The sequence below is a fragment of the Acomys russatus genome, chromosome 1 (genome assembly GCF_903995435.1).
Source record: "Acomys russatus chromosome 1, mAcoRus1.1, whole genome shotgun sequence".
NCBI classification, from domain to species: domain Eukaryota; kingdom Metazoa; phylum Chordata; class Mammalia; order Rodentia; family Muridae; genus Acomys; species Acomys russatus.
The window spans coordinates 43591467-43605495 of NC_067137.1; the positions used below are offsets into that span (position 1 = coordinate 43591467).

Sequence of the window (14029 nt, forward strand, 5' to 3'; positions counted from 1 at the left end):
GAGGCTTTCTTCCAGTTTCAAAGGCTTAGTCCATTATCATCATCACGGGGAGCATGGCAGCACGCATGACACTAGAGAAGTAGCTGAGAACTTCACATCCTAATCTGCACGCGCGCACACACGCATGCACGCACGCACGCATGCACGCACACACACACACACACAGAGAGAGAGAGAGAGAGAGAGAGAGAGACAGACAGACAGACAGACAGAGAGACAGACAGACAGACAGACAGACAGAGAGTCAGAGAGACAGAGAGACAGAGAGACACTGAGCCTGGCATGGGCTTTTGAAGCCTTAGATCTTACCCTCAGTGACACGCTTCCTCCAACAAGGACACACCTCCCCCTAAGCCTTCTAATCCTTTCAAATAGTTCACCTCCTAGTGACTCAGCATTCAAATACATGGGCATAGGTGCCATACTTATTCAAACCACCACCGTGCTGGGCAGGATTTGATGGTGTATATACTTTGTTTTAAACATGCTTGCTGCCACCCTCAAATTTGGCTTTGTAATATGTCTGTAGGCTGTGGTCTGGGTTAGGCGATGAGATCTATATTTTCTCTGGCTTACACTCTTTTGGAAAAGAAGGAGTTAAAAAAAAAAATTATGTGTATGGCTGTATGTCTATGCCAGGGATATACATGTGACTTCAAGTCCCCGTGGAGGCCAAAACGAGGCATCAGATTCCCTACAACTGAATTATAAGCACTGCAAGCTGCAGGGCATGAGTCCTGTAAATTGAGCTTGGGTCTTTTACAAGAGCACTATGCATTCTTAACCACTAAGCCGTCTCCCCAGGATCTCTGGTTCACACTCTTAATCTTTCTCCTTGGGTAAATAACAGAATTGCAAATTAATACATTTTATTGACTTTGGCAGGCTGTTAAAAAAAAAAGGCCAACTTCTCCAAACGATTCTGCCACTTTTGCCGTTTCCACATATTTTACGATGAACAGCAACTTTTGGCAAAGCTGTTCTAACTAATTTAGTTTCTGTAATTTGCACTGGCTCTGGGGTAGCTCACACACACACACTGAGAGTGAGAAAGCCACAAATGCACCTGTGTAGTTTTACTCCCTTCCCCCAGTGCTGGTAAATATTTTATTTGGAAAATTTCACATTCTGACAAAGATAAATAACCTCTACACATTTTATTCAACCAAGGTCAATATCTTGAAGGACAGTATAGAACTTTCCTCATTTTTAATTTAACGGTGAAGGGTAAGATATTGATAGTGATGCATTGTAAAGATACCTTCAGGTTATCATGCTGTACAAATAATTTACAAATGCACAAAACTGGCACTGGCTCACTACAGTATGTACTTTGCCACCGAGAGTATTATTAACCTCTGCAAGGCTGCCCAGTGTAGCCTCCTGGCTTTGCTTCCTGTCTCAGTGAGGACAGCAGGGTGATAACTTCCATCTCCCTGTTTAGGGGCATATTCATGCTTGTGTTTCTGTTTGCCCCTTTTAAAAACACGGTGCTCAGATTTAATTTCATTCTGTCATTAACATTAGTTATGTTTCTTTGAATCCAAATCTCCAGACTTCACTCATATCCAGGGAGAGTGAATAATGAGAGTCCACTCACATTCTGAAACATAGACAGAACTCAGGTCCCTGCCTCTGCTTGTAGAATCTGTTATTTAATAAGCTGTAATTCGAAGCAAAATGGTGAACAAAATGGATGGGGAGTAAAAGAAACAATGTAGGCATTTGCCTCGGATACAGAGAAAGTGAGTGTACAACACGTGTCTGCAGGGGCAGCCAGGCCATCGGTGCCTCAGGGTATCCAACACTCATGTGATGCCTGGCTGTGGGGACAGTGTCTTCTTCCTATGTGGAGATGCTCCTTTGACAAAGTTCCTAGGAACTCAGCTAGCATTCTGGATATCTTATCTCTCCAGGTAGAGTCTTATCTCTGTGATGTTTCAGAGCATGCTCACTACCAAGGGTTGGGGGTTCTCTGCCTTTCTCCAAATAGTGGCACCCAGAGAGTGGTGTATGTATTCTAGAAGGAACCCTGGACATAGGATATGAATAGGGGACCTCTTGGAGCTTTCTGATCATCTATCTGGGTAGCATTTACTTGTCACTAATAAAACCTTTAAATTTTAATTAAGAATTAAAATTTAAATAGACACTACAATTTATTATTACCGTCAAAAAGCTTATAGCTCATTAAAAAAAAGAAAAGAAAAGAATTGCTTCCAAAGGTTGGGGTGAGCTGGCCCTGATGCACACTGTATGGATGCCATCCCGAGTGGAACTGTTGGTGATGGTTAGGAGCAGATCCCGTGCCTGCCCACAGGTAGAAGCATCTGCACAAGCCTTGCCGAGTGTGGAAGACAGGCACATTCAGCAAGAGTGAATCTATCTATCCATGCAGATAGAAAACAAAGCTATCAGCTGAGAGTCCATGTGCACCCCCAAGTCATGCCACAGCCTGGTCCCCAGTGCTAAAAGAACTTTTTGAAGATGGTGGGGATCATAATGAGTGAAGAACACCTCATGGGTTTGTGCTCTTGTTTAAAAGTCTCTTCCACCAAGGGAGGACACAGAGAAGGTGGCATTTGTGCACTAGGAACTCGCAGATGCCAGAGACCAGGTCTGGTTGGAACTAAGATTTGAAGCTCCCAGGACTATGAACAGACCTGTCTGCAAGCTGCAGCTACATGGTGATGTCCACCCGGTGTCTACCTGTTCCACCCCAGAAAGAGCATCCCAGTGTCTAATTATGCTGATTTTTCCTGCCTTGGCCTCTTTTTCTTCCTTCTTCTAGCCTAAGAGGAGTTGGTAGCAAAAGCTTCAGAGATTGTTTTAGGGAATAGGCGCCATACTTGCTTGCCTCACTGCAAGGGTGGCTTGTTCAGGAAGCTTAGGATACGAGTTGCCAGAGAGCCTCAGAAACTAGCCCCAGCCCAGTGGCATCCTATATGGGGTAACTCTATCATCAAGTCACTACTTTGAGTGTCTTCCTGCTGGAAGAAGAGTTACACTGATGCTTAGAGGTTACATTTAACGATGTGTTTCTGTTAATACAGCAATTCTAATTCCATGGTCAGACAGGACATGGTAATTCTAATTCTGAAACAGACAAGACATACTAAAAAAACAAAACATAGCCAAAGAAGGCCATCTGCTATGGTGTGATGACTAAGTTGTGTGATCAAGCTTGTGTGGGAGCAGACTCTCAAAGGACTCGGAGCCACACCGGAACTGGGCACTGCATCTGAGGGCATTGTATCTCTGCCTCTACTCTTGCTGCTGCACAGGTCATTCAGCTGTTCCTGGTTCCTCCTCATGAGCAATGTCACAACAAGCTGTCTAATGGCATGGGTTGGGCTGTCCACTCCACTTTGCTCCTTCTGACCTTCTGAAGTGTTTTTTCCAGTGTGACTCCCTTAGCAGCACCAGCAATGCATGCCCAGCATTGGTCTCTGCGGGGAGACTCGGCAGTGGAGTTCTCCGCTGTGTGCTCTTAGTGCGTAGTTGCCCACACCCAGCCAGTCCTCCTCTCTGCATCTGACAGGCTTTGCTGACTTCCTGATGATACAGAGACCACCCTTACAGAGTGAAAATTATGTGCTATTGTTTCCTCCATAGTCGGGATTATTCTTCATTAGACTGTGCGTTGTTACAGGGATACGGATGGGGATGTTAGGAGTAAGGTGACTGCGTTGGCATGCAGTGATGGAAGCATTTCATTTTAGGAATGAGAAGAATTTTCTCCTGAGAAACCGGAAAACTCTGAGTATGTTTGGTAAGACCTTCTCTTTTCTTCCCCTCGTCCTTTTTCTCTCTTATCCTCCCCTGTTCTCTCTCTTCCTCAAGACAGGGTCTCATGTATTTCAGGGTGGCCTTGAACTTGCTATGTAGCCAAGGATGACTTTCAATCTGCCATCTTCATCTCTCTGCCTCCCAACGGCTGGGATTACAGGCATGTACCACCGCACCTAACAGTTTACAGTACTTTCTATATGAAACTTCTCTCTTTCACTGTTAACATATTAATTTAAAATGTATTTATTAAACACATGTGCAGTGGACTTTATGTTGCAAAAATAACCTATCTAAACCTGCCCCGTGAAGCTAAATCTCAGAAACAGTGGAAACCGTAAGAAATTTAAATATATCCATTGCACCGAGAAATAAGGCTGGGAGTCACCACATCACAGCAGGAGCTAGCTGCGGAGGTGGGGGCAGTTCTTCCACCATTACCCCATACTGTGCCTCCTCATAATCTCATGGTAAGTCATACAACCAGGCAGCTGAATAGAAATCCAGCAAAGTCAGTCTTTCATTTGTGAAGATTTCGGAAGTGAGGGAGATGGCTCAGTTGGTGACGTGTTTGCCATACAAGCAAGAAGCCCTAAACTCACATACTCAGCAGCCAGTCACATCAGTGCCTGCATCCCAGCCCTAGGCAGGCACAGGCAGGTGGAGTCCTGTGGCTCCATGGCCAGCCAGGCAGGCAGAATTAGTGAGGCCCAGGCCAGAGAAAGGCTTTGCCTCAAAAATTAAGGCAGACGTATTTGTGAGGCAGGAACTATTGAGGACCTGCCTTACCCTGGTTTGGCAGAGTTTGGCCATCAACTCTGCCTGCATCCAAGCTTGCCCATTTTCAGACAGACTTCTTTCTGTAGCCGAAACAAGGACATTTTTTTTTTCCACTTGGGAAGCTGCTAACCTGCACTTCCTGTTTACTCAGGTAATTAATTTTATACCTTCCCAAGTCTCTAATGGAGTTGAAGACCAGACAGTTTAGTTTTACAATTAAACTTAGTTGTTTAGGGGTTAAGATGTTTTTAGATTTAGGTAGATGTTTTAAGTTGATAATGATGAGATATGATAGATATTGATTTGCATTCAGAATTTTAAACTCACCAAGAGAGAAAAGATATTTTCTTCAAGGTTGCCAAATACAAATAGCCAAAACACTAAGAATATAACATTTATATAAATCCTGATTGTTTTGTGGTTCTTTTTGCTGTATGTAGTGTATTTTACATATGTGTAAAAATATTAATGTATATGTAAAAATTAAAAAAATATTTTAAAAAGATAGGAAGAAATCAAACATCAAAGTTTGGCCTCTATACATAGTAGACATATATGTATGTATATACACCCACATGCACATGTGCACATATTTATATGAACACCCATATACCACACACACAGAGAAAGAGATATTGATTGATTGATTGACTGATTGATTGATTGATTGAGGCTGTGAGCTGACTCCAAGAACACCCAGAGGTCTAATGTTTTTCCTGTTTCACAAGCTATAGCAGATGCAGCTGGGGAGGGATAGTGAGATGGGCAGGGATAGTGAGGTGAGGCCTCACCCCTGTATCTTTCCCTTATCATGATGAGCTCTGGGCTGTGCCTGCAGAGGCCTCGAAGGCCGGGACGTGCCCTGGTTTCACTTCAGTTAAAGCCTCGGCCTTTTTTTGTCCATCCCCAGCTTGTGTTCCAAGAGAATCCCTGGTAGTCTGAGAACTGTGAAGGATTGGGGTTGGGCTGCAAGTTGATGCATTTGAATTTCTTGAGATTATCTACACCCCCTCTCAGACATGTTTATATATATTCATAAACTATCTCATTTTTTTCTTAAAAAGATGCTCACAGGTTGTTTAAGATTTTACGATTAGTTACCCAATATTCATCTCTGTGCCTCTGTTAATATTGAGTCTTTCTTTTTTCTACCAACTAGGATGGAAAACCACAGAACCCAAGCTAAGGGCCACAGAAAAATGAGCATTCATTTCAAATTCACATTCGTCTCATGTGGACACATCCTCCCCTTTATCAGCACAGCTAATCTTCAGTTGACTGATGGTTAAAATATAGGAACTTATATATACCTTTAAATCCCACAGCACCGCCTGCTAAGGGGCATCTCCTGTGCCAGGCAAGCATGTGCTGTTCCTTCAGCTTGTGTTCCAGGAAGCAATGGTGCCTCAAGTATACCATGAGCCAAAATCCTCAGGCCCTGTGACTTCCAGGCTGAGGAAGTGATAGGACTAATAATGCAAGGAAAGGTGACAGGCCCCTCCCTGTCCAGGCTGAAGGACTGACAGGATGGAAGCATAGAAATGTGACAGGTCCCTCCTTGCCCTGCCACAGGCACCCCATTAGTGAACAGACCAGAGGGAAGAAGACATCATGACCTGACAGTGCTACAAATCACTCTCTGCCCCACTCTCCCCACTGAGTAATTTCCACTCAGACCACAGGACATGGCTGGCAGCATGCAGCCTCCCCAGACAGCCTGGTGTGCCAAGAGTCTCACCTCTCCACCCCCGCCACCCTGGCCGACTTCTAACCTCAACATGGAGGCCACAGCTTACCCCACCTTAGGGCTTCATAGGTTGTCCCCACCCACTACAGAGCGGCACATCCTTCCTCCAGCTCAGGGCGCCACAGCTCCCCTCTCCCGCAAACTCAAGGTTCCACAGCATGTGTCCCCTAACTTACCACCTAAGCCCTCCATAGACTGCCTTCAGCTCAGGAACCCAGAGCCTGAATGGCCCATCTAAGGAACCCACAGTCTCCCACTTCCCTTCAGGACTCCACACTCTGAAATCTCCACAGCCCACGCAGAATACTTCGACCACTCGCTTTGGTCAGTTCTCTACATAGAAGAGCCAAGTAACTATACAATTTCTCTTCTTTGTAGAAAGCACTTCTGAAACATTTTCCCATGGAGTGAGACAAGGGAAGGATAAAAAGAGACCCTAAGCTTTCACACATAACAACGTCAGGTGGGTCGTGTTGCTCAGATCAATTTTATAAGAAAGAAATGCAAGGGGAGAGGTAACATTCTTTTTCTAAACAACGGGTGTGTCCCCCCAACAAAACACCCTTTAGTGTACCAAATTTATACTTGCATTTGGCTTTAGTTTGCCTTAAAGCTAGCTTGTTGACGATACATATGTAAAGACATGACGAAAGCCCGCATATTAATAATAAAGAGATACCTTGGGATAGTGCTTTGGAAAGGGACAAGAGACTTTTTCTTACATTTAGTACCACAGACATTCCATCAGACAATGAAGCCTGCCGAACTCTTCAATCAGATTGTGGCTTCCAGAGCATTTTAAAGTACCAACTTCCTGCTGCTATTTACCAAGCAGCTAGTGGATTTTTATAGAATTAAATACTTCACTTTATCTGTCACAATTTCAGGTTGCAAACTCTCAGTGGAAAAAAATATCAGCCCTGAAGTTGTGAAGTTGACTTCCAGCTTTGGGTGCGCTTGCCCCGCCCCCCCTCATGCCACCTTTTTATCAGCTGACCCCCTCTCCCTATGTGTCTTTGGGTGCAGGATGCCCAGGCACTACCTTCGTCTCAATCTGTTTGGTGTCCAGGTTCTGAAACAGCAGCTTTACTCGAGTTTTCCCATCATCTGAAGATCCCTTAAGCTGAGAGAACTTGAATCTCCAGAGTACGTTCTGCAAAGAAATGAAACAAATGAATACACTTAATTCATTCATTCATTCATTTAATTATTACCTGTTAATAACTTAAAGCACCTATCCGGGTAAATGCCATTTGTTATGACATGTCCACCTTCAGTGTGCGCCTAGCCAGCTCATGCCACATACTAACCTCTCTAATGCTTACCCTGATTTTGCCTACCCTAGATGTTTCCTAAGACCTTTGCTTCCTTCGTAGCTTACAGAACTATAAAGCCCACTGAAGGCAGGTCTCCTGGCCTGGAGGATACCCATCATAGTGCAGTTAAAATGAAGAGCTTGGATCCTGGCTTATATCACCCCAGCAGGACTACACCCTCAGCGTCCCAAGAACCAACAGGATACCATGGGAAGCGCTGTCTTCCACTTCTGTTTCCAGTTTGCTTAGCACTTGCTCAGGTGCTTCAGAAGTAAAATGTAATCTCAACTCTCAGGAGGCTGGGAAGGGTGGTCAAGCATGAGTCTGAGGCTAGTCTGGTTCACACAGTGAGCTTCAAACTAGCAAGGGCTATAGGGGAGAAGCTGCCTCGCAGAACAAGAAAACACAATCCTTATCGCCCTAGAAAAACACCCATGGAAACTAGCAGTGTTTTAGCAACATTCAGGTTAAATTTCTATTGCAAACATGATTTTCTAAATCATCAGCAAAGCCTTTTTCAGTGTCAGGCAGAAAAGGAGGCGGGGGGGGGGGGCAGGAGTGGAAAGTCTCAACACATTTTTTGTCCCTTCAGATGGCAAGCCATGTCCCACACCATCCACACGGGCCTCAGGATTCCGTGTGATACTCTTCATGTTGGGTTGAAGATACAGGTCAATGGAAAAGTCTCGAAGCTCATGCTCTGTCTCTATTTCAAGACATTTGGGGTCCATGGTACCTGGAGAACCATTCACGCCATCACTGCATTCCCTTGGTGCTGAGGCTGAGCCTCTGTCTGTTCTGGAAGATCCAGGGATCAGGGTGTCTTCAGAGCAGGAATTACCAGAGGCTTGGGATGAGAACATGATCTGCTCAAGATGGCCTGTTTTATCATGTAGCCCTTGTTTGGGGTGACGTAAGGCAATGATGTCCTTCTGACTCTCCTGGTCTGCGATGTGTTACAAAACATCCAGGCCCACATGGTGAGTGGGGCAGGGTTATTCCCTTTTTTCTTGTTTGATCCTGATGTCCTTAGCTAGGTGATGCCATAAGCACCCTTGGATGGCTGACACTTATATACCTAGTTGTTTTTTATGACCAATAGTAACTTACCTCAGTTTTCTCTTGTGTACTTACAATGTACTTTTTTTTTTTTTTTTTTTAAAGAAAACTATTTCTGAAAACCGTGAATGCTATTTCTGCCTGTGGTCTAAGTAAGCTACTTAAGTTCCAGACTCTGAGCCCTTCTTAGATATGTGATCGAGACTCTGTACACAGGTCTGGGTTTGCAAGCTGGGAACTCAGAGCCTAGATCGGAGGCTTAGAGAGCAGGGAACAGATAGTGCTCCTTTAGTTCAGGCATCAGGAGATGGAGTTCAAAGGGCATTGGGTGTCACTGGAGTAATAAAGGCTGAGGGACATCTCACCACTCAGCTCTCAATCATGGAGCAGGAAGCATCTTTGTCTGGTTTTAGCAGCCAAAGCACAGGTCTCCAGTTACATGGCGTATATATATGAAACACAGTGGCCTTTAGCTTTGCTTTCATCATTGACAGTTTTGTTGTCAGTCACTGCTTGCTCCTTCAAACTTACTTGGGGTTTTAAGGTGTTGAACATAGAAAGTGACACTGATTCCTAATTAGGTGGTCTTGTAGAGTCCACAGAGGCTATGTCACTGGAAGGGTGGTGTTTCGCTTCTGGCAGAATGACCTCCGTACCTTCATCGCTTCCTTTTTCTTTTGAATTTGGTCTCTCTGTGCCTCCACCATCTAAACCTCACAGAATTATGGGATCCCAGCCTGGAGATCAGGGTTCATAGGCACCAGCACAGCACTGAGCAACCAGGAGATCTTCACTGAGTGAATTGGTGTATTGCTGCTGTGAGCGAGGAGTGCCCATGAGGTGAGAAAAGCCGTCCCACCATTCCAGGGATTCTCCAGTAGTGGCACCAGGAATATTTACCCTTTCCAGTCCCAAGTGGTAGAAAACTCCAGGGTGTGGCTTATTCCAGCGAGGGATGAGTCCTTGGCCCTTGGTTGCTGCTGTAATCCCACTAGAGACAAGGCTGGGCATTCAAACTGCTCACAATAGCTGGGGAAGGAGGAAGGGCTCCCTGAGGGATCTGGCTGCACATGTGAGCCTGGAGCTTAGAGAGCAACGAGTAGCAGTCACTCTCTGCTTGATCTCCTCTGCATCTCCAGCTCGTCCCCTGCTTCCATGTGCCAGGACAAGATCAGAACATCAGTTAGCATCAAGCCATGGAGAGAACAAAGTTGTGGTGACCAGTGTTCTAATGCCAGCCAGCCTGCATCCGGGTTAGGGCTAGGCTAGGGCGGTGTACCTCAAATGGTGTCCTTCTTACTCGCACTTCGATGGTTTTAAAATATCTTTCTAGAAATGAACAAAGGTGTGCTAGACTCTGTTCTTCTCACTTAGTGTCAGCACAGGAAATGTGCTTGGCCATGTTTCTGGCTCTTCTTAGATATTCTTTAGGTTGGTGAAATAGATAGCTAATAAGAATGGATGACGCTTGGAGACAACTGCTTGTCTCGCCTTGGTAAAAGAGAAATGTTGATTACAGGATTGAGTCATTAGTGTGTGAGGGATGGCTGTGTGGATAGCCACAAAAAACAGGAGCAGTTATCAGAACCCCAGCACAGCATGTGTGTGTGTGTGTGTGTGTGTGTGTAGGTATATGTGTCTGTGCTGGTATAATCATGCATATATGTATGCATGTGGAGTCCAGAGGGCTAACTTCAGTTGTTTCTCATGTGTCATCCACATTATTTTTTTTGAGACAGCCCTGTCATTTGCTTGGGACTCACCAAACAGATAAAATTGCTTGGCCAATAACCCCCCTGAGATTGACCTGTCTTTGCCCTCTCTGGCTTCCTTATGTGGGCTCTGGGACTAGACCTAATGCTTGAAAGGCAAGCACTATATTGACTGAGCCATCTCCTAAGCTCCAGTGATTCTAAGTTTTACACACCCAAATCTCAACGTGGCTAGCCCGGTAGTCTATTTGGTTTTCCCCACAAAGACTTGAGCGAAAAGTACAGCTATCCATCAATATTTCATGATTGGTTGTCATTTAGATTCACAGTCATTTCAGAGTTTACAGCAATAATTTAAACCTCCCTACATGGAGCTTAGAAATGCAGCACTTGTTTTGGGAACGTAACTTGTCATTAATGTCAAGTGGGTAGTGCTGTGTGGACTCAGGACTCTGTCTACCTATCACAGCTCAGTCGGGGACACTTGTCATTAATGTCAAGTGGGTAGTGCCATGTGGACTCAGGACCCTGTCTACCTATCACAGCTCACTTGGGGAAACTTGTCTCTGTATAGAATTGAAGAGGTGGCTACGAAAAAGTTGCAAAGGCAGGGAAGTGACAGCTCACCTTTACAGATGGCACAGTCAGGAAGTTGTGGCCTAAGCTCAGGGTCAGATGAGCAAAACACACTATAACCAGAACTTCAGGAAAACTTGCCATCTACTAGATGAGGTAGCAATCAGGTGCGAGGCTCACAGTGGTGGTGGAAAGCAGAGAACCTGGGGGAACTGAGCTGAGATAAGGACCTGTTGGGTCTCCATGGGAAACCACAGTCTTACCCTATCATTGCGCAGGGCATTCTGGGTAAAGAGCAGCCAACTTTGTCTAGCCCAAGGAGGCATTAGAGGCCTGACATACATTCTAATGTTTAACTGCCAAAGTTCAGATTGATTAGTCTCTCACCAGGGAGTCCAGTTTCCAAGGGCTCGTGGCAGTCATGCACAGCATTATGAAACAAATGACACCATTTACAAACTTTTAAGATTAGTTTTAAGGGAAGGATACTAGATTAAATAGCAAGACATGTCTTCAGAGCTCCATCTGGGACCTGTCATGAGAATTAAGGACATCCCCTGGTGAAAAGGAGGTCAGGGGGCAGAAAGGGATTCAAAAGTGATGGAATATGGCTGATGCATGACTTAGTTGATAATGTAACATCATTACTTCCAACCGTCCACAAGTGTTCAACATCCCAAAGCACTCAGCCCAACATTGGAGGGAAAGTGTGTGCACTATGGGACCAGCCCCCCACATGAAAGCAAGGGGTAGAAACCATGTGGTGTGCACTCCTTTCTCCATGGAAGATGCTGTAACACCACACACATCCAGGACACACACAGCAAGAGTATGCAGGTCTAGGGATTCTTAACCATATTACAGTAAGTGCAGGTCTGGTACCTGTGCAGCTGCCATGGTCAGCAGAAAGGGACAGCGAGAAGGACCCTTGATGAGGATCAGGAAGTCATTTGCTCACGGACTCTGTGCTTTAAGCCTTTGATGTTGGACGCAGAATTGAAATCCATTCTTGATATTAAATTTGTATGCAATTGGTTTCATGCATTTAGTTATTACTACAATCACCGTGCGAGTACATACTGGGAACCATCCTGAAAATTCCCTGGGAGGAAGTGAAGTGACAGCGTTTTTAGTGCGTCTTCAGGTGCCAGGGTTCTGTAACAGAAGCAGCTTCCTTCTGTGTCTTAGGGTTTCTCCACCTCTGCACACGGGCTGCTCGGATATGCTAATTCCACATGTGCTGCTCTGTCCTCTTCATGGCAGGTGCTGAGCAGCAGTGCGTCCCCCCATCATGGACATCCCGAAGTGGCAGAAGTGCCCTTCCAGGAACTGGTAATAAAAAACCTCCTCCACGTGTCCCCTAGAGGGCAGACTTGTCCTGGCTGAAATCTTTCTTCAGGCAGAAGGAGCGGCAAAGGGAAGAGGTCTAGGCAAAGTTGCTGTCTGTGAGTACTATGAACTGGCTGCAGAGCCTGGGTCACAAAGGAGCCTAGCACAAGAGGCTCAGATATGGCAGTTTGGGAACAGTTATGAGAGAACGGTGCCTGGCTTTTGGGAGCCTTCACTTCTTCAGTGTGGGCTCTGGGAACAGTGGAAGGCTGAAGCTGAGCCTACACAGGAATGTGTGTGGAAAGCAGGTTTCTGGAAGTCTGATTATGCCTAGCGACAGAAATGAAGACACTATCTAGTTAGAATCCCTGTGTATGGATTAGCTTAAGCATGAGGCCCCAGAGACCAGACTAGGTTGGCATCACTCGTGCCTAGTGGCGCATCAATCACTCTGAAGCTTTGCTCACTGTGAATATCCCCGACAGTCCAGATTTCCCTAAGTGCAGACTGGCAGCAATCTATCTGAAGGGACCAAGTTAGCCTGAGTGGACAGTAAGGACATCTTTTCTGCTCTGTTCTGGAAGAGACGCAACAGGAAGCAGCTCCCTGTGAGCCATAGGGTTCCATAGCATGAGACTCCTTGATCCTGCGCAACCCACCCACAGAAACTGTCCTTCTGCCCTGTGAGTCTGCAGTGTGCTGTTAGTGTTGTCCCAACCCGTGAGCTCTCTAAACTAAATCGACTGGCACCCCGTGTTCACAGCTGCACTCATCAGAGGGATGCTTTCTCAGTCTCCACTCATTCTTAATTAGCTAAGTAGGCTTTTATAAATATTGTATGACAAAGCACTGGCTCTTCACTTTGGCCAACAATTTCTTAACACATGTCATTAGGAGATGATGATGGAAATAATCCAGTGATTTCCACGGCTTACGCAGGCAGCTTTAATCAATAAGGCTGGAATCGAGGGCAGCTTTCCATTCCTGGATGTGCTCTACCAACATGCAGAGCTTAAAGTCACTAAAACTACTCAGGTTTTAAACAATGGTTAGGATTCTTTTCACTGAATTTTATTGTTGTGGGTTTTTTTCTTCAGGGGCGTCAAGAAAACCCATCCTGTGTTTTCCTCTGTCTCATTCCCCCTTTTCTGTCTCTCTCTCTCTCCTTCCTACCCTCCATTCCTCCTTCCCTCCATCCTTCTCTCTCTTTCTCTTTCCGAATCACAGTTGTTAAACACCATTTCATTGGAGTTTTTGCTGCATTGGTTCTAGGACGTGTGAACACCCAGGGACCCCAAACTAGCAGGAAGGAGGGTGAGTTATATAGTCAGACCTTGGGCTCCATGCACAGCTGCTGGGAGCTGTCTGCTCTCAGACATCTCTGAGTAAGTGCAATGTGACACGTCTAGTATCCACAGGGGTTCCCTGCATCTTACCTTTGTTTTACCGTCAAAGCAGGTGAATCCCAGAGCAAAATCCACCGTGAAGCACAGCATTTCTCCTTGCCAGCTGCACAGATATGTTTTTGACTAGAAAAGAGTATTAAGTTTGAGTGAGAGCTCTGTAGTAGTTCCAGTTAACTATAGAAAGGCAGTTGGCACATTAGCTACTTAAGCCAAAGTCCACTGTTTCAAGTCTGAACACACAAACCATGTAGAATGAAGAAGAGTCAGGTTTGAGGGTGTCACAGGGAACTGCAGGGATACCTGAAGGCAGGGAGA

General features: G+C 45.4%; 1 protein-coding gene across 4 annotated transcripts in view; it reads right to left on the minus strand.

Moving 5' to 3' along the window:
* Positions 1-14029, minus strand: part of Sntg2 (syntrophin gamma 2) — a 206040-nt gene that overhangs the window by 7191 nt on the left and 184820 nt on the right. For all 4 annotated transcript variants that reach the window (XM_051144464.1, XM_051144472.1, XM_051144490.1 and 1 more), the window contains 2 exons: positions 13745-13837; positions 7359-7469 (listed from right to left, as the gene is read on the minus strand). In XM_051144464.1, coding sequence (XP_051000421.1) covers positions 7359-7469; positions 13745-13837 — 204 coding nt within the window. The remainder of the gene's footprint in view (positions 1-7358; positions 7470-13744; positions 13838-14029) is intronic.